General features: G+C 40.2%; 1 protein-coding gene across 1 annotated transcript in view; it reads left to right on the top strand.

Moving 5' to 3' along the window:
• Col4a4 (collagen type IV alpha 4 chain) overlaps positions 1 to 19,224 on the top strand; it is a 109,777-nt gene that overhangs the window by 45,501 nt on the left and 45,052 nt on the right. The window contains exons 10-23 of the mRNA XM_051190572.1: positions 866 to 928; positions 2,131 to 2,166; positions 2,370 to 2,411; positions 4,311 to 4,391; positions 5,102 to 5,155; positions 5,411 to 5,470; positions 6,246 to 6,290; positions 7,545 to 7,598; positions 8,390 to 8,459; positions 9,672 to 9,776; positions 12,687 to 12,851; positions 15,712 to 15,801; positions 17,711 to 17,874; positions 18,477 to 18,549. Coding sequence (XP_051046529.1) covers positions 866 to 928; positions 2,131 to 2,166; positions 2,370 to 2,411; positions 4,311 to 4,391; positions 5,102 to 5,155; positions 5,411 to 5,470; positions 6,246 to 6,290; positions 7,545 to 7,598; positions 8,390 to 8,459; positions 9,672 to 9,776; positions 12,687 to 12,851; positions 15,712 to 15,801; positions 17,711 to 17,874; positions 18,477 to 18,549 — 1,102 coding nt within the window. The remainder of the gene's footprint in view (positions 1 to 865; positions 929 to 2,130; positions 2,167 to 2,369; positions 2,412 to 4,310; positions 4,392 to 5,101; positions 5,156 to 5,410; positions 5,471 to 6,245; positions 6,291 to 7,544; positions 7,599 to 8,389; positions 8,460 to 9,671; positions 9,777 to 12,686; positions 12,852 to 15,711; positions 15,802 to 17,710; positions 17,875 to 18,476; positions 18,550 to 19,224) is intronic.

The following is a 19,224-nucleotide window of genomic DNA, read 5'->3' as shown; positions in this document are numbered from 1 at the left end:
AACCATGGTGCTGGCAACTTACATGACGCAGAAAATTGCTTATGTCTGAACCATCTTGATCCTGAGCTGGGGACAATGTTCCCGTCCATTTTTTTTTTTTTTTTTTTTGGTCTTCTAGGCCACATTTCAAGAGTATTTAAAAAATATAAGTACATTAATATTTAAATAGGGGGTGTGAGAGATGACTCAGTGGTTAAGGACACTGGCTGCTCTTGAAGAGGACCTGATCTTGGTTCCCAGCACCCACGTAGAGTCTTACCAGTGTTTGTAACTGTAGGTGTAAGACAATGGTTCCCAACCTGTGAGTCTCCACCCCTTTGGAGGTAGCATATCAGATACCCTGCACACCAGATACTTAACATTATGATTCATAACAGTAACAAAATTATAGCAATGGAAATAATTTTGTGGTTGGGGGTCCCTTCAACATGAGGAACTGTATTAAAGGGTCACAGCAGTAGGAAGGATGAGAACCACTGTCCTAGGAAATCCCTCTTCTGGCCTCTGTAGGCACAATGTACATAGGCAAATATTCATAGGCATAAACTAACAAATGTCTTTATTGGAATTAGGGAGAGCCAATGAAGTTCTTTTGTCTCCGACTTTTATTATTACAAGATTTGTTTGTGAGATGTCAAGTGTTCTCTTGATCTGAAGGGAACCCTACTGAGGAGTGTATCGCCCTTACTGGAATGCTGTTCCCATCTCTGTTGAAGATGCTCTCACTGAGAATATGCATAGGGGGAGAGGCAGGAGGGGGGATGACTGCTTTGCAGGTTTATATCTGCTTGGGCTTACATGCCATCCTATCTGTGAGAGATAATTGTGGTTTTCACAGTAAATGTGCCGATCATTCTCTCTCTAGGGATCCAGGGGTGCACAAGGATCAACAGGGCCCATGGGGTACGCTGGTGCACCAGGGCCAGCAGTAAGTATAGCTCTGCAACCAAAAGTGCAGCGGTAAGAACAAAGCTGAGTTCTTGAGTCAGGCTGATGAACCACCCTTATTGGCAGAAACCCATCTTGATGCATAGGTCCCCCGTCAGAAGCCACACTCTACAGAGAAAAAGAGCCCATCCATGTTTTAAAATCCACTGTGTGTGGCTCTCTTCTTCTTCTTCTTCTTCTTCTTCTTCTTCTTCTTCTTCTTCTTCTTCTTCTTCTTCTTCTTCCTCTTCCTCTTCCTCTTCCTCTTCTTCTTTTTCAAGATAGGGTTTCTCTGTGTAACCCTGGCTGTCCTGGAACTCACTTTGTAGGCCAGGCTGGGCTCAGACTCAGAAATCTGCCTGACTCTTTGGGAGTGCTTGGGATAAAAGGCATGCACCAGCATACTAGACTTGTCCATTTCATTTTTAAATGACACATAGTTGTGCACATAGGGCTAAAGAGATAGTTATCCACATGAGCCTGAGGACTTGAGTTCTAGCCCAGGACTCACATAAAGAGCCAAGCATGTTTCTTGACTCTTGACATAAAGGTGGAACATGCTTCTAATCCCAGTGCTGGGGCTCCCTGACTAGCTGGCCCTGCCTAATTAGTGATCCCCAGACTTCAGTGGGAGACACTGTCTCTAGAAATAAGAAATGACATCTGAGGTGGATCCTGGTTTCCACATGTACTACACACACATACACCTACATACACGTGAGCACATACATACTTGCTCACACATAAACAATTTTATGTATTCATGAGTGCAACATGACATTTGGATACATGCATTCAATGTGCAGTGATCAAAGCAGGATAGCTAGCACATATGTCACCTGTAACATTCATTATTTCTTTTTGTTGGGAGTATTTAAATCTTCTGTAGCCATTTCGGGATATATAAGTGGTTGTTGATTGTCACTTCACTGTGACTCACCAGAACTCAATCCTTCCCATTGACTGTACCTTCATTCTCATCGATTAGATCTTCTTTCATTCACTTCCTCCTAATCCAGCCTTCCCAGACTCTTGTAACCACTATTTTTCCCATCAGATCAAATTTTTATCTTCCTCATAAGAATGAGAGCAGTGACATGAACAACTTTAAAATGAAAGGTGTTTCCTAGTTGAAACTTGGGGGGGGGCAAGAAAGACATTCTGATGACCATGACTGATAATAATCTCTTCCCATTGATTTAGGGACCTATAGGTCATCCTGGGAGTCCTGGGTTGAAGGTAAGTTCTGCATAGAACACATCCTCAGAGTCAGCCCTCGGTGAGATAAGTGGCCATTGACACTCATCTCTATTACCTCTTTCTTTTCATCAGACTTGTCATTTCAATAAACCTTAATGAGTCGCGCAGCTAGACGTCTTAATCGCTTTTAATTGCCTTCTTAAAATTAAAAAGCAATTAGATTTATTTTCTTTTCCTTTCAGGGAAATCCTGCTGCGGGGATAAAAGGGCAAAGGGGAGAGGCGGTAAGGATCCCTTGTGCTAAAGAGCAGACTTGAAGATGTGTGCCCTCTCTAGTAATAGAGGCTGTTGTGAGCTTTTGTGTTCACTGAGTAGTCAGTGTCCAACTTTGTAGCTCATAACTTCTCTTCACTAACTTAGTTTACCCTCAGCTCTAAAATGACAGCTCTGACAAAGCATGATATTGGGGCTAGGAGGTAGCTTCGTGGATAGGGTACTATAGGAAACTGACTTAAGGTGGTGGCTTCTCTGTATGTAACCTGAATGTCCAACAGGGTAGGTTGTACTTTCACCACACGGGAAAAATAGCCCTTGAGCATCTACTCCACAGCAGGGTAGGGTTAATATCGAGAGACCAGCCTGTTCCCTGCTCACATGGAGTTCCAGGGTTAAGTTACAGTATGATTGGTTAACAAGAATTAAATAGGAAGACTTCATGATGATTGAAATGCCCATGATATACTGTTGAACATAAAGATCAGGTCACAGAACTAGGACATGTTTGTAAAATAACGAGCACACCACCGTTGTGTATGGTAATGCATGCCTGCAATCCCAGCCCTCAGGAGAGTGAAACCACACACACACACACACACACACACACACACACACACACACACACCCCTCTGGGAAGAGTTCCTCAAGGTGGTAAGGTGGTACATATCCTAGCACTGGGGAGGTGGAGATAGGAGGAGCATTAGTTTAGAACCTTTTTTTTTTTTTTTTTTTTGCTGCATGACAAGTTTGAGGCCAGTTGGGCTACATGAGACATTATCTAAAATAAATAAATAAAAAAGTAATCAAAATGAGAACACCACCCTCCATGTTTGCTACTAAGTGTTGCTGGGTCATGTCATGTGGTTGTGGATCTTTTGTGTTTTATTCTTCAGGCTTTTCTTTCTTTTTTGGTTTGGTTTGGTTTGGTTTTGGTTGTGTATAGGTCTGGTCTTGTTTATTGATCTAATTGGCTATCTTTGGACTATGAGAAGAAGAGTGATCACCATTATCTGTACACATTGCTTACTGCTGTGCTGTTTGGGTATTTGCAGTCCTCTACTTACAAATGTATGCAGCAGTCAACACATGAACACTGTTAGCTAATAGGATATAAGAAAAAAAAACTTGCAATATTCCTAACTTCTGGGGTCTTTGGTGCCTCCCTGGTCTGGGCACAGACTGGATCCTTAGTTACACTATTTTCAGTAAACTTGGAATGATATCTTTCATGAAGAAATACCACCCATCAGAAACACACATACTATGTACCATGCTAGCCCCGAATTTGTGATTCTCCTGACTCATCTCTTATTTGCTGAGAGCAAAGATATATAATATTTAGCTTGATTGTAGTTTTAAAGTTGCATTTAACAAGACATTATTCACTTGCATGTGTGCAGATATGTATGTATGCTTGTATATGCATACATTGTGTGCATGTCATAAATAAACACTACAAAACACTACACCAAATGTCTTCAATAGACTGTCTCCAGGTAGTGACATTATAGAATTTCTTTTTTATTTCATTTTGGATTTTGTTTTGTTTTGTTTGAGACAGGGTTTCTCTGTTGCTTTGGAGGTTGTTCTGGGACTCACTCTGTAAACGAGGCTGGCCTCGAACTCACAGAGATCTGCCTGCCTCTGCCTCCCAAGTGCTGGGATGAAAGGTATGAGCCACCAACACCCAGATAGAACATCTTTATTTTTATTCTTAAAATTAGCTTCAAGCCATATTTTCACAAGAAACAATAAATACAATTTTACATCACACAATACATTTTCCATGATTTTTATTTTAAGTCTAGAGTTTACAAGATTAGAAACATTATATGGTTCCTGGGTGAAAGTTTTCCTTGCTTCAAAACATAAGATAAAATGAAATACCTATTTCCTTGATGTTAAAGGGTGAAGTTGGCCAGCACGGTCCTCCTGGGCCCACCCTGTTTGTACAACCACCTGATCTGAATCTCTACAAAGGAGAAAAGGTAAGTCCCACTTACTGCCTAGGTCACCTAGTGAAGCAGGAATTGGAAACCTTTCACAATACAGAGCTGTGTGCACTGCCACAGACATCTCAAAGCTGCTTCAGTTGGCTGGAGTTCTTCTTAGTCCAGTTATACAGGCGTAAGGGCTGAGGCTCAGAGCCTTAAAGGCTCTCCAGTTCACACAGATGTTCTGATTGCCAGCAGCAGAGATCATAGGGAGTCCAGTTGTCCTTTCAAGGTTAGAGAAGAGTTTCATGTTTTGACAGCTGAAAAACTAACAAATGCATAGAGCTGGATACATGATAGACTCTGGGAAAACAAGAATTCATCTGTCCGTGGATAATTCATCTGTACAGCACAGATATTCCCAACGACAGATGCATAGTCTCTAGTTCTTTTCTTTAATTATGCGCAAAATTCTCCTACCTTACCACAAGCAGCCAGTACTTCCAATACCTATGTTCCTAACCTCACATCTGCAGAGTGGTTTCATAGCTCTCTTCCATGCCCCATGTACTTTTCATACTCATCCAAATAATACCCGGGATGTAAATGTACTTAGGTCTAGTTGCTAATTTGATTCCTTACCTAAAACAAACAAAACAAAACAATAAAAAACTAATGAGAAACAGGTTGTCGAAAGAAATGATTTATGAAGTATATGGTATTTGGTGACTATGTAATCATATTATATCAATCATATTTTTTAGGGTATAAAAGGAATTCCCGGAATGATTGGACCTCCAGGACCTCCAGGACGCAAGGTAATTTAAATTCCTTTCATTTATTTATGTGAGATGATGTTTTCATCTAATTTTTATGTGGATTTCTCATTACATTAACTGCCAGCATTTACTACCAGAAATTTTCATTATCTTACTACAATCTTAGAAACCTCCATTGTAAAGGAGTTGCTGTCATTGAGCTGTTGCCATTGTTTTTGTTTTTCATTTTGCTGTTGCTTTCCAAATTAAGGAAGTGTTGATGATTAAAGCCTTCTAATGTTGTCATCTTTTAAGGGAGAGCCTGGTATCGGGACAAAAGGAGAGAAAGGTATTCCTGGGTTCCCAGGACCCCGGGTAAGGATCATTAGTCCTAAGACTCTGTGAGCTTGGAAGCATTATTTTCATGCATTTGTGAGACTATCCCTGAATTCCCATAAGCTAAAGCATAGAAACTATCTCACACACAGTAATGTGTTTTTGCACAAGAGCTGGGTTATTCCCTTCCTTTTATGTCATTTTCATACAAGAGACATGCACAAAACTGGAAAGCTGTGGGTGTAGGGGCCAGGATGGTGGCTGTTCCTGTTGGCTCAATGTTAGGGTGATAGATACATGTGCTGGTTAGTTAAATGCATTTCATGAATTAAGGTGTCTATGTAAGGGTGCCTTGAAGGAAAATACTGTGTCAGCTCCTAGACGTCACCTCACGTGTCAGGAATGGTATGCCCCATGGAATCTCTATGGAGGCCAGGTTCCAGTAGGCTTAGATCACTGTACTGTTGGTATTGAATGGCCCATTATTAACTTTTGTGTCATTTTTATTGCTGAAGCTGCACAGAGTGACTATTCATTTCCATGCAAATGAATGTACTGTAGATTGTTATGCTAAATAATTTAAATTGGAACAATAGAAACAGCAAAAGCACACATACTCTTAATTAAACACGGGCAACGATGTGAATTTCTGAACAAGACTAGCATAAATACATAGAATCCATTTTATACTATTTCACTTTATTTTGTGCATATCAATGCATATCAAGACTACACAGCAATGCAACAAGGTTAACAAAAATAAAGGCTATGCCTTATGTTTGAATTCTGCTTGTTGATTTTCTTTAATTATTAGGGTGAGCCTGGTTCCCATGGATCTCCAGGTTTTCCAGGATTCAAGGCAAGTGTACATCCCAGCAGAGCTGATGAATTAAGTTGTACTGTTGTTTGTGAACAATGACAGGAATTGGAAAGGCAGATGGATTTTTGTTCTTTAGGTTTAAAGTTTATTTTACATTTGTGTGTGTATGTGTTTGTGTGTGTGTGTGTGTGTGTGTGTGTGTGTGTGTGTGTGTGTGTGTGTGTACCTGTGAATGTACATATGTGTGTCTCTGCATGTGCATAGAATTCAGAGGACAATTTAAGGGTGCCTATTCTTTTCTTCTGCTCTATGGATTCCAGAGATTGAACCTCAGGCTTCATGGAAAAACAACCTTAACTAACAGAGTCATTTTGCCCCCAACCACGTATTTTGGTTTAAGCTATATTTTTAAGGTTTATTTTATTTTAGTTATATATTTAAATTATTTATATCTTATAGAATATATTATATTTTACATTATATTTATATAATTTATCTAAACATATTTATATAATTTAAAATTGCATCATATATCTAAATATGTATTCATATGCTTTTAAGCTTTTAAAGCATGTGCAGTTACATGTACACGTGATTACAGGTGCCTACAGAGTCCAGAGGACATCAGTAGTTTTGAGCCATTGAACAAGGGTGCTAGGAAGCCAACTCCAGCCCTCTGCAGAGTGGTACATGCCCCACACCACTGTAACATCTCTCCAGTCCCCTTTTTTTTTTTGGTTTTCTGAGATAGGGTTTTACATAGTCCAAGTTGGCCTTGAACTTACTACCTAGCCATGTAAAAGAGGCTGGCTTTGAACCCCTGATCCACTTATCCTCCCCATATTAAGTGCTAGGATTACAAGTGTATGCTACACACCTGGCTCAGATACCTGCATTTTATGAATTACACAGTGGGTTCTCTCCTGGGGTTGTGACCCCTTTGGCAAACTTCTATCTCCAAAAATATTTATATCAGTATTCATATACTATTCATAGCAGTAGCAAAGTTATAGTTAAGGAGTAACAACAAAAATAATTTTATGGTTGGTAGGAGGCGTCACCACAACAGGAGGAACTGTATTAAAATGTCACAGCGTTAGGAAAGTTTAGAACCTTTGAATTACAGGATTGTGCTGTTGGTTTTAAAAACTGAGTTATAAAACTGATACAGTATGATAGTGGCTAAGGATTCCCTGACTTTCTGTGAGTATGAACTGTCCACTTTAGGTTAGAGTGAGGTGATGTCAGCTCGACACAGTCAGCTGCTTGAAGTGTGTCTGTGGTTGTTTATAGGGGGAACAGGGAGTGCCTGGAGACCCTGGGATGTTCGGATTTCTTGGTCCAAAGGTAAGAACATGAGCCCATGTTAGAAAAAGTTTTAGATCATTCTGATATCAACTTAAGGTTTTAGAATATTTTGAATACTCAAACAATATAACTCTTGAAAGAGACAGGTATGATCATATAAGGATCATTTTAATGCAGGCTGTTTATTATGTATAAGTAGTACATTTCATAACACTCTTGGATTAATACACGTAGTACAGTTACACTTATATTTGAGAAAGCAATTCTTTCAAAAGTGAAGAATAATGAGAGTTTCAAAACTCTCCTGAGATCACATGCATAGGGGTCATCTGCTTTTGCAGCTTTGTATGTAGTGCTGTTTCTTTTGTTTTGTAACTTCTTTTGTAAAAATATCCAGTGCTCATTCAGGACAAGTCTAGCCACTCTCAGGGGACACAATTAAGGGAGAGACAGTATTTTGCTGCTATAATGAAATGGGATTCAGGTCTTGCTAAGTGACCGAAATGGTTTACCCTGGAATGCTCCATTAGATACTAATGTTCAAAGTCTACCTAAAAAACTAGATGACTTACATGGTGTTTAATTTATGGGCACACAGTGGAAATGTTACTACAGTTAATCTTTTTGCTTTTGTTGTAGCTTTGTCCATTCATTGCTTTCTCCTGAGTGTAGGTGAGAGGCCAGATGCCTGTTAGTTCTTCCTGAACTACTTCTCTAGCCAGTCAATTGTCTTTACTTCCCTGGTGGATGCACCCATGGCCTTCTAACCTTTGCTTAATGCTAGGAAGAATTGTTATTTCTAAGAAAAGTAAATGAATGGATGATTTCAGGGGGATCCTGGAGATCGAGGGTACCCAGGACCACCGGGCATTTTGGTAACTCCCTTTCCTCTACTCAAAGGTTTGTGTTCAATTTAATTCTTCCATAATTTATGCAGAAATGGACTAGATGGGCCCAGTATTTTTGTAGCAAGCACCGCAGGGAGGATTAAAGCATGAATATTCATATTTAGTTACTTTTCTCATTGCTGTGATAAAACACCCTAGAGAATCTGAGAGAGGAGGGGTTTATTTGGGGTCAGGGTTTCAGGATGCTAGGGAAGGTGTGGTTCATAAACTCTGTGGTGGGGCAAATTTGGACAGAGGTTTGCATGGGACAGCCATACTGGGAAGCTAGCATATACTAACTAGAACCAGGCACAGGCTGTGTACAACTTTCAAAATTCCTTCCCATTGTAATTTTAAAAAGTGGTTTGAAGGAGAAAGACACCATGCATCAGAGTTCAAGCAGAGGGTTACTTTTAGTAAAGGAAAAAGATCATAAAAAGGGAAAAAAAAAAACTGGGGGAGACTGTCCTCTGGGGACAGCAGCAATGGAAGAGATGAAAGACAGGTGGGAGAGATAGAAAAAGATGGAGAGAGAAAGGGACAGACAGACAGAGAGAAGGAAAGAAAGAGAGGCCTGCCGGGCCCTTTAAAAGGGAGCATAGTGAATAGGCACAAATGATGCTCTGAGTGGCAGCAGCTGAGGGTGAATCCTGTCAGAACCCCAAGCGCAGGCCAGTACAGCTTCCCTATTGTCTTACTTCTTGGTCTCACCTCTTCAAGACTATACAACTTCCAAAACCAGTGACACCAACTGGCACTGGAGTGTTCAAAGTCATGAAGGACATTCCAGTTTCAAGACATAGCAGTTACTGTGATGATTTGACATTCAATGCGCAGGGAAAACTTTTAATCCTGGTTCATGTCCCATTGGCTCAAGGCATCAAATTTTATTTCAGAATGTAAATATGTAGTGGGGCTTTTTATATTGTTGTTTAAACTTTCAGAAAATAGCTTTACTTCAACTGTTGAAAAAAATCTGTGAGGTCATTTGACTAGCATTTACCAAGATGCCTGTGAAAGGAGAAGCCTAAATCAATGTAAGAGAACTCTGTTCAAGTCTTATGTGTCTGCAGAGGAGAGACAGCCAGAGGGGACTCAACTTGATGAATCCCATTTAAAATGTGTCAAGAAACTGCAAAGTGTCCTACTTGGAAGTTACCAAGCCCCAGAGAGTTAAGACATGTGTGGGCATTTGTCTCATTACATCTGTTGTTGTCTTTGTCAGGTCCCCCAGGGGACCCAGGACCCCCTGGCCGCTATGGAGAAACTGGAGATGTTGGACCACCAGGTCCTCCTGGGCCTCCAGGCAGACCAGGGGATACCTGTCCAGGTATTAGTCAACCCTATGTACAGTGGATTTCCTACATCTTATCCGTCCCAGCTGTAATCCTTAATTCTGGCTGATGTGGAGGTTGCCTTAAGAGTATTTATGAAAGACAGTTGCCTGTGTGCACTCCAGGCCCAGAATGCTAAGCGCTGTGTTACAGGAATGGTCCTGGATTTCTAATGTCCCCAAATTCAAGCCAATCAAGGGAAGTGATATAGGTTCCTACACACACACACACACACACACACACACACACACTTATTTATGTAATGTTATTATATCATAGATATTATATGTATTGTATTCTATAAGATATATATTATATATTTTTTATCAGTCAACAAGAGCTGTTGGAGGCAAGTATTGTGTGACACACCTTCCATCAGATTCCCACTTGCAGAGAGGATTTGACTTTTCTGCTGGAGCTAAAGTATTTATGGAGTTGTACTACCATTCTGGTAGGTCCTCCCAGCTCTCATGTACTCATAAAACTCCATGCATCTACCCAGGTCCCAATAGTCTATGTGAGATGTACAAATAAACATAATGTTTTTTAAAACCTTTTATTTAAATTGAAGGGCTCTTCCTCCCCAACTCCAAAGAAAAAGAGAATCGAGGAAATCATAGGCCACATGGCCTTTGACAAAAGTCTAGGACCAAGAGCTCCTCTGGTAGCTGTGCTGGTCAATATTCCAGTAAGATCAGGACTAGGGCTTTGAAGCCTATTTGCATTCTGTGAACCCAGGAGAACAGATGAAACCTGGCAGGAGAAAAAAAACTTGAGTAAATATTTTGCCCAGCCTATGTCTGAGGAACTTTAAGGAGTTTGTTGAGCTACTCAACAACTAGCTATCATGTCCTTCTTCACTTATCCCCAAGTCTAGCGTCTTTCTCCCGACAGCAGCAATGTCAACAAGCTTTGTGTGGTGCAGTCAGTCTTTGGAGGCTTCAGTATGGGTTTAATTGACCCAGAATTATACAAATCAGAAAGAATACTCTCTTGGGCAGAAACCACTGGACTCTGGCTTTAGCTTTCTCCTTTGGGGTTTGTGTATAATAAAATCGTACCTCCGCTGGATTGAAATAAAAACCCAGTGGGAGCAACATATTCAAATATAGAGGAAAGTTCTAAATTCCTTTTCAAAAATAGTTAATCCTGTGCTGGGAAGATGGCTCAGTCAGTACTTGCTCCCCACACAAGCATGGAGGCCTGAGTTCAATCTGTGAGCTCTTATAACTATTGCTATCGAATTCTATCTGTGCTTGCTATGACAGAGATTTACACAATGAAGCAATCCCTGCCATCCAGCAGACAGACACAGTCCTCATTTGTGCACGTGGTGCCAAGAAGAAACATTTAAAGATCTCTCTCCTACATACGTGATTGAGAGCACATGTTTTATCCACTAGCTGTGCCAATACATTTGTTTGGATTAATTTTGTGAGTTAATGGGATGGGAAGATTGAAGAATACAATACTTTCAAATAAGTGAACTACATCTGTGCCAGTAAACTTAGAGAATGGGGAGAATAAGAGAGAATGCACCATCCCCCAGATCTGTGTGTCTCTGCTTTTACCTCTTCCTTTTAATGACAGTGATGCATTTTGGCCTATGGGATAGTCAAGTTTTACATGGTTTTTATTTAATTATTTTCATGGGAATGTGTGTATGCGTACGCTTGATGTTCTCAGAGGCTGGAAGAGGATGTTGGATCCCCTGGATTTGGAGTTACAGGTGTTTGTGAGTCACCCGATATGGGTGCTGGGAACTGAACTGTGGCCCTTCCAGAAGAGCAGCAAGTGCTCTCAACCACTGAGCCATCCTCCCGCCTCACGTCTGATATTTTTCACTGCATTCTGCTCGCTCTTCTTTTTCTTCAATAGAGTTTATTCAGATGACTGTGGTATGGCTTCTGCTTTCTATACAGAAATCAGCCTTGTGAAACAACAACAACAAAACAAACAGAAAATTTTTTTTTTTTTTTTAATGTAGTGGTATACCTTTCTGTGTAGCCCCAGCTAGCCTCAATCTTGTGGGGTTTTTTGTTTGTTTGTTTTGTTTTGTTGTTTTGTTTTTTGAGACAGGGTTTCTCTGTGGCTTTGGAAGCTGTCCTGGAACTAACTCTTCTAGACCAGGCTGTTCGCAAACTCACAGAGATCTGCCTACCTCTACCTCCCGAGTGCTGGGGTTAAAGGCATGCGCCACCATCGCCCAACTAGCCTCAATCTTGTGGTCTTTCTGTCTCCATTTCCCAAGCAGATGTGCATGCCATCTAGACTAGTTCTCTCCCTCCCTCCTCCCCCGCCCCTCTTTGTTGACTTTCCATTGACCTAAACTGTTCCTATGTGACATATACTACTTGATATTCTACACACAGCAAGGTACTCACCACTGTCTAGTGGAATAAGACAATAGCCATGCCTGTATCATCAGAATTGGTTTGTGTGCATGTGTGCCTGGATACGTATGGAAAGAGGATTTTTCTTATGGGAGGGAGGGAAGGGGAACTGGGATCAACATATAAAATAAAAAATGAATAAATTAAAAAAAATATTTCCTCTTAGCAGCTACAAGGATACAGTGTGTTTTGTCACCTGCCCTCTGCATGCTGTATTGGATCTCCAGAATTTATTCAGCCCCCTTGAAACTCTGTCCCCTCAATCAATCTCTCCATACTCCCCACTTCCTTCTTCAGCAGCAATGGGCACTCTACTCTTCCTACTATGACTTGGACTGTTACAGCCCACTTATGAGTGAAGTCACAGGGTGTTTCTCTTTCTGTGTCTGGCTTGTTTCACTATGTATGATGTCTAGCTCCAGCCACTTCCCTTTAAATGTGCCGATCTGTGGTTTCTGTAGAAGCATTACTCTTGAGAACATGCATATTTTCCATTCTTAATATTTCTTGCAGGCGTGGTGGGACCTCCTGGGCCACCAGGGATTCCTGGTCCCCCAGGATTTCCAGGGGAAGCTGGCATTCCTGGAGGACTCAACTGTGCCCCAGGAAAACCAGGGAAGCCAGGACTACCTGGCCTGCCTGGAGCACCAGGACCACAGGGCCCCCCTGGATCAGATGGTAAAATATTCCTCATCTATCTTTATTAGCTCTTATGCAGAAATTCATATTTACAGGTTCATTCAGAAAGTACAGTTGTCTAAATACTTAAAAACGGATTATAGTTCATAAGTTAAGTTTAAAATATTAAAGCTATTTTTATAAATATGAAAAGTGACATTGAGCTATCAATTAAAATATGTGCAATTTATTAGTTGTGAGTTTAAGAATGAAGGATAGAATTTCATAAATTGATAGGTATTTGTTTTGTCAACAGAGTTTTTATTTTTGTTGGACTTATGTGAGCTTGGTTTAAAAGTAGAGCTGTTCTACAGAGCCTGCTAGGCAGAAAAGCAATGCAATGCTTTGTCTTTTTCTGTTCTCTCCTCCTCCTGAGAGACAGCTGTTTCCATGCACACAGATGGATCTTTTGGTATTCATCTCTATACTGTCATCCAGCATACTTCTATTGCTAAAGTTTTCACTGTGTTCATTGGCTTGTGACTCCTTACAGAATTAACTATGGTTCACCACACCCCATTCTATATGTACACATTTTACATTCCCACTGCCTACTGGGAGTGATATTGTCATAAGTGGGTTTATGGAAATATTCTGTGTTTCCATGGAATGGTTTCTAAGTGCTATACACCAGCTTAGCCTGTAATGATACATTTACTATTTACAGAAACAGTTGGTAAATTGTCTTTTGGGCATGTGTGTGTGTCCATGTATGATTGACTTTCAATTTAGCTATTTGAAATTAACCTCAAACATCACTGCATTTTGTATCAGTCATTATGACACTGTTAATTCATTAAATAGCCTTACAGATTTACAGACAAATGTTTCCTGGAGCTTTTTTTATTTTTTTCAAGGCTGCACTTTTGATTTATTGCTGAGATACTTCAAGATTTTCTTTCACAGTTATTTTTTAAAAAAAAAATTTAGTATCTAATACCATTTAAACACACTATTGTAGAAATATTGATTGGGCTGGAGAGATTACACATTGGTTAAGAGCACTGACTGCTCTTCCAGAGGACCCAGACTCCATCCCTAGAAATAATGATAAGAAAAATCTACATGTTCAGATGTGCCTGATCTCTTTGATATCCCTTTCCCCTTCCTCTTTCTCTGCTCAGCCCTTCCTCCTGCAAGGATTCCCCCTTCCACTTCCACATCTCATAAGCTCCATTGCCCTCCCCATGCCTTCCGTTTAGGCCTCTTTCCTCCTCTTTCTAGTCTGTTGGTTTCTCTCCTCACTTACTCCCATTTAACTACACATATTTAACCTTTGAAAGCTAGGATCTACATGTGTCTTTCTTAGTCTGGATTACCTCAGTATTATATTTTTCTGGTTCTACCCACTTTACTGCCAATTTAATAATTCCATTGGTCTTAAACACAGAATAAAATTCCATTGTACATATAAACAACATGTCCATAATCTTATGTGTTGATGGGCACCTAGGCTGATTCTGTTTTGTTGCAACTGTGAAAAGAGTTGTGATGTGAATGATCATTCAGTGTTATTCCCTCTGCATCACTCTTGCTCTTTACTTTCCACTAGTTAGAGTTCTTTTCATTGTGTACTCCCACACTAGGCTTCCAGAGAAAGATTAGTGATAACAGTGTAAAGGTGAGGATCACACTTTTCTGAAATATCTTTCCTCAACTGGGTTGTCTGTTGGATAGTTTAGCTGAGTATAAAAAACTGAGCTGGAAATCTTTCTTCTCAGGATCATTTCCTAGCCTCCAGTGAGACCACTGAAAACTTCTACACTGTGTCACTCTCTGGTCATATGTTTGAAATAGATTTCTGTTTTTGGAAGCTTTTTTGAAATTTTCTTCAACCCCCATCTTCCAACTCTTACTGAATTTATAGATTTTTTTGGATGCCATAATTAGTGTGTGTATTTTTATTTATGAGAGTTTAGTTGATGCTGTTGTTCTCTTTCAGTGTTTCCTTTTGCAGCAGGCTGTTCATTTATCCAGTGTAAAATGGTACCCCTCTCTGCTACCTTAATTGTGCCTTTTTTTTTTTACATTGTTTTTCTTGTTTCCTCCATTTCTGAAGAGGTGTTTTATCTTCTGAAAAATATTTTTGAGAGGGGTCTTCCCACCTAAATATTTCACTACCAAATCATTGTTTTGAGCCTCGCTGCCATTCTACTTCTTAAACTCCAGGAAAGATTCTGGTGTGAAATCTGCATTTTAATTTGTTTCATGTCTTGTTCTCCTTGTCATTTTTCCATTGGTGCTTGGATCTCAGTATCTTCAAGGTCTACTCATTTTTTTTTAACTTTCTATTGCTGTTGTTTTACTGTCTCTTATCCTACTGGAATGTTGGCAAAATGTAGAGTGTATCATTTGCAGCTTATCTGTCAACTTTAACCAGATGTGTCATTTTTTTTTTTTTTTTTTTTTTTTTTTTTTTTTTTGCTTTTGCAAGTCATGCTTTATGTTTTCTTCATTATCTGGTAATTGGTAAAGAAGGAGAAAAGATAATAATTGCCATATTCTGAGTCTAGATTTTGTTGTTCATGATTTATTTTGCTTTGGTATTTGCTGTTGTCATCTATTATCTTATTCTGCAGCCCACTAACCTAGGACTAGCATTAAGGATAACTTTGCCAATGTTTATGGTAGAAAAAACATGTTATGAAAATTGCATGGTCTATATGTGTAGAGAGAAAAGGAGGGAGAGAGAGGGAGGGAGGGGAAAGGGAGAGGAAGAGAGGAGGATGGGAAATCATGAAATAAAACAAGGGGTAGAGACAACAGAGGGTAGGGAGTGAGTGCATCACAATGGTTCCCTCCATCAGACTTTAACTAAAATCATGTGATTTTTTTCTACCAATCTCTTGCCTCCAAACAGTTATCTATTGTAGCCCTGGGTGCCCTGGACCAATGGGAGAAAAGGGAAAAATAGGTCCCCCAGGAAGAAGCGGAGCCAAAGGAGAAAAAGGCAAGTATGCACCTAAGAAGGAATTTGTGTACTATAGCCACAGATGGAGAACTAGGGTGAGGATGTCTATGGGAGGGACAGCCTGGCAAAGCATTCAAGACTATTACTCATCTACCCCCCTCTATGAGGACTGCATGCCAGTGGGTGTTCTGGTGTGAATAAGTCACCACAATTCAAGTTCTTCTGTCAGACAAGAGCTTCTCACACTTTGTTACTCATGATCCATCTTCCCCTGAGAAGTTTTTGTGCAGCTTCGGGTGTATGGGTATATATAATCGGTATACAAATCAATCTTTAACACATATAAGTACTATTTATCAAATATGAAAGCAAGTTTGCAAACTCACAAGACAAATATGTTTATTTTTATGGAAAGAAGTAAACCTTGGTTGAATGTATAGTGCTGCAGGATGCAGATCATCTTCAGTGTTTTTGAGGTCAAGCTGATGTCTTGATTTTATAATCAATGCTGAGGATATTGCTTTGCCTTAATACAAAGCCTAAAACAACAGAAGTGCATACAGGTTTATTTTAGGAAATTCTATCCTAATCTCAAGCCAAAATTTATTAACAACTATTTCTAAGTCAAGTCAGCAACTCCAAAGAAACTTTAAAAATTAAACATTTTAACACAATCCAATCCAAAGATGAATCAATTAAATATTTAGATGCTGCAGAATGATGATAGAGACAATATTGAAAGGTTTTCTCCATAACTAAACCATTGTGTTTGTATGAGAGGAGAAAGCCTTGTGTGAACAATAACTACACTGCAATTCCTAGCACAAAGCAAAGTTGGGTCTGCGATGAGGGATTTCAGACAGCATAGATGGATGTTGTGTCATGGCATGCACAATGCAGAGTGCACACGTGCTCAGGAAAAAAAAAATACTGCAGTGGAGTCATGAGATACAACATGGGTGAGCCCTGGCTGAAACACACTGGATCATTATTCATTCACTCTGAATTGTTTTGGTCCCATATTTGGTCATGCAGCTTCATATAGGGTTGCTGCCCACAGACAAAAGAGCAGGCCTTTAGAATATAAAGGCCACACATTTTTGCCTTCTGGGGGCAACTGTGCTCACAAGGCCCTCTTGTGCAGATTAGGCATTATTTATGTTTTAATGCAGTTTCTGTATGTGGATCTTCTGTTTTCTGGACCCACTAAAGCCCATGGCTCTGTCCCCCTCCCTGACTAACTTGTCAGGGCCTTTTAAACAACTGAGCCAGATAGGTAAGAGTATAAATGCAAATCAATTTGACTTCCCCAAACTTTGTTTTTCATACTGAAAGTCCTGATCACTAGGAAGTGTTTTGTAGTGAATTAGCAATTATAATGTGCCACTCAATCAGCAATCCCTTCAGCATTGCATTTCCTTGGTTATTCAGGGTCATGCCATAATTAATTGATCTATATATTTATTATAACTTATTTTTTGTTTCCTCAGTAGCAGATTTTTTAAAACAGAGTTTCAATTATTCACCAGAATTTTAGGTTAGGTGTGGGTGAGTAGTTTTAGGCACAAAATGATGTGATCCCATTTATTTAGAAATTGTGTCCCCATTCCCAATAGACCATGCCGCAGATGCATCCACCCCATGCCCAATGCTTCACTTCAGCCCTCATGTATCATGTTGTCACCCCACATAAACTATGATATCTACCTTCTACCGCGCTCCGTGCTTCACTCTAGCCCGGCCATGTTGTCTCATCCTACAAAGGCCATGCCACAGACCCCATCCTGCCACATGCTCTGCTCCAATCACATGTCACACAGACTCAGTTTTCTGTGACAAGAATTGTGCAATGCAGACCTTCTCCTTTTCACACTATCTTTTGTAGTAAAAAGTTTACTGGGGATTTTGTCAGTAGCTATGTCAAAGTTGACTTTCTACCTCTGCCTAGGAAATGAGGGACTCTGTGCCTGTCCACCTGGTCCCATGGGACCCCCTGGCCCTCCAGGAGTTCCTGGAAGACAAGGAAGTAAAGGAGATTCAGGGCTTCCTGGCTGGCCTGGAGAGAAGGGTGATCCAGGCCAGCCTGGTGAGGAAGGACCTCCGGGGCCACCAGTAAGTAACACCTACTGATCATAATCTCTTCAGTTAAACAAGACAGATGCAGAAAGAATTTAGTGTGTCCTTTTCTAAATTAATGTGTGATATACATTTTATGTATTAAACCTATAACAATCTTAAGGACTAAACACTTTGTGTCCATTCATCAATCATTCATTTACTTAACTAATTACTATTTATTAAGTGTCCACTATATCCCAGGCATGATTCTATTTTTCTAGGGTCTTAAGAGCCACTATGTGGGTGCTACTAGCCAAATGTGTGTCCCCTACAAAAGCAGCAAGTGCTCTTGAGCACTGAGCTATCTCTCCAGCCCTCACTCCATGATGTCTTAATTGTGGTGAACTCCTAAAAGAGGCATTGATGCATTTCTGCTAACTAAGTCACAGACTTTACAAAGACTTTTAGCACCAAGAACTTAGGGTTTTATACAATAGAACTATTCTGAAAGGTGAGAAGGGGTAAAATGAAGAGTTCTAAGTCAGGACCTTTAAACAAGAGCTTTAGAGGAGAGGAGAAGGCATAAGACAGACAAGAATATCAATGACCTATCAGAATTAGCCTAATGCACTGCTCTGAATTTTTTCTTCACCAAGGGAAAACCTGGTGCCTTGGGGCCACCTGGCCACAAAGGGGCAAAGGGTGACATGGTCACATCAAGAGTGAAAGGTGAGCATGACTGATCAACTTAGCCCTGTGTCACTTTATGAATGATCTATGGGCATCCACTTGCATTGATTTCCCCAGTGACTGCTGATCAATTTTATATAATTTAGGATTGTTGAAACTGCCTGAAGAGCATCTCCTGCCCTTCATGGAAGGTGTGGCTATTGAGCACTGAATTTCCTGCCTCTTATTTGAGAACATAAATGTCCCTTTAGTGGCATACAACAAACTTCATTGTGATGAACTTGAGTTTGGAGCAAAAATCTCTTTTGACTTGCCTTCTGCTTGCTCACTGCACTGTAGTGCCTCTATTAGTCAATGGCATTCAGATGACAAGTAACATGTGTTTATCTTGAAGTTGTGTGCGGGAAATTACATAATTTATTGACCTACTAGACAGAATATGAAAATCTAGGTGTAGGGTTCTCATTGGAACAACAGATCTACAGCCTTGAATGGCATCATGAAGCTCTCTCAGTATCCTTCATGTCTCATTGGTTCATGTCTATTTGCTCCCACAAGCCTGTCTTTGTATGGGCTGTGTGCCCCAGGAATGCTGTGCATAAGGCAGCTCTAAGCCCTTGAAATCAGAGATGTTCTGTCAGCTCTAGGCAGAGGAATAACTTCCAAAAGGACTGTGAAGTCAGGGCAATATTCTTACTGTCAACTTTCCCAAAC

This window comes from Phodopus roborovskii, unplaced genomic scaffold (assembly GCF_943737965.1).
Source record: "Phodopus roborovskii unplaced genomic scaffold, PHOROB, whole genome shotgun sequence".
NCBI classification, from domain to species: domain Eukaryota; kingdom Metazoa; phylum Chordata; class Mammalia; order Rodentia; family Cricetidae; genus Phodopus; species Phodopus roborovskii.
This window is presented reverse-complemented; position numbering and strand designations above follow the sequence as displayed.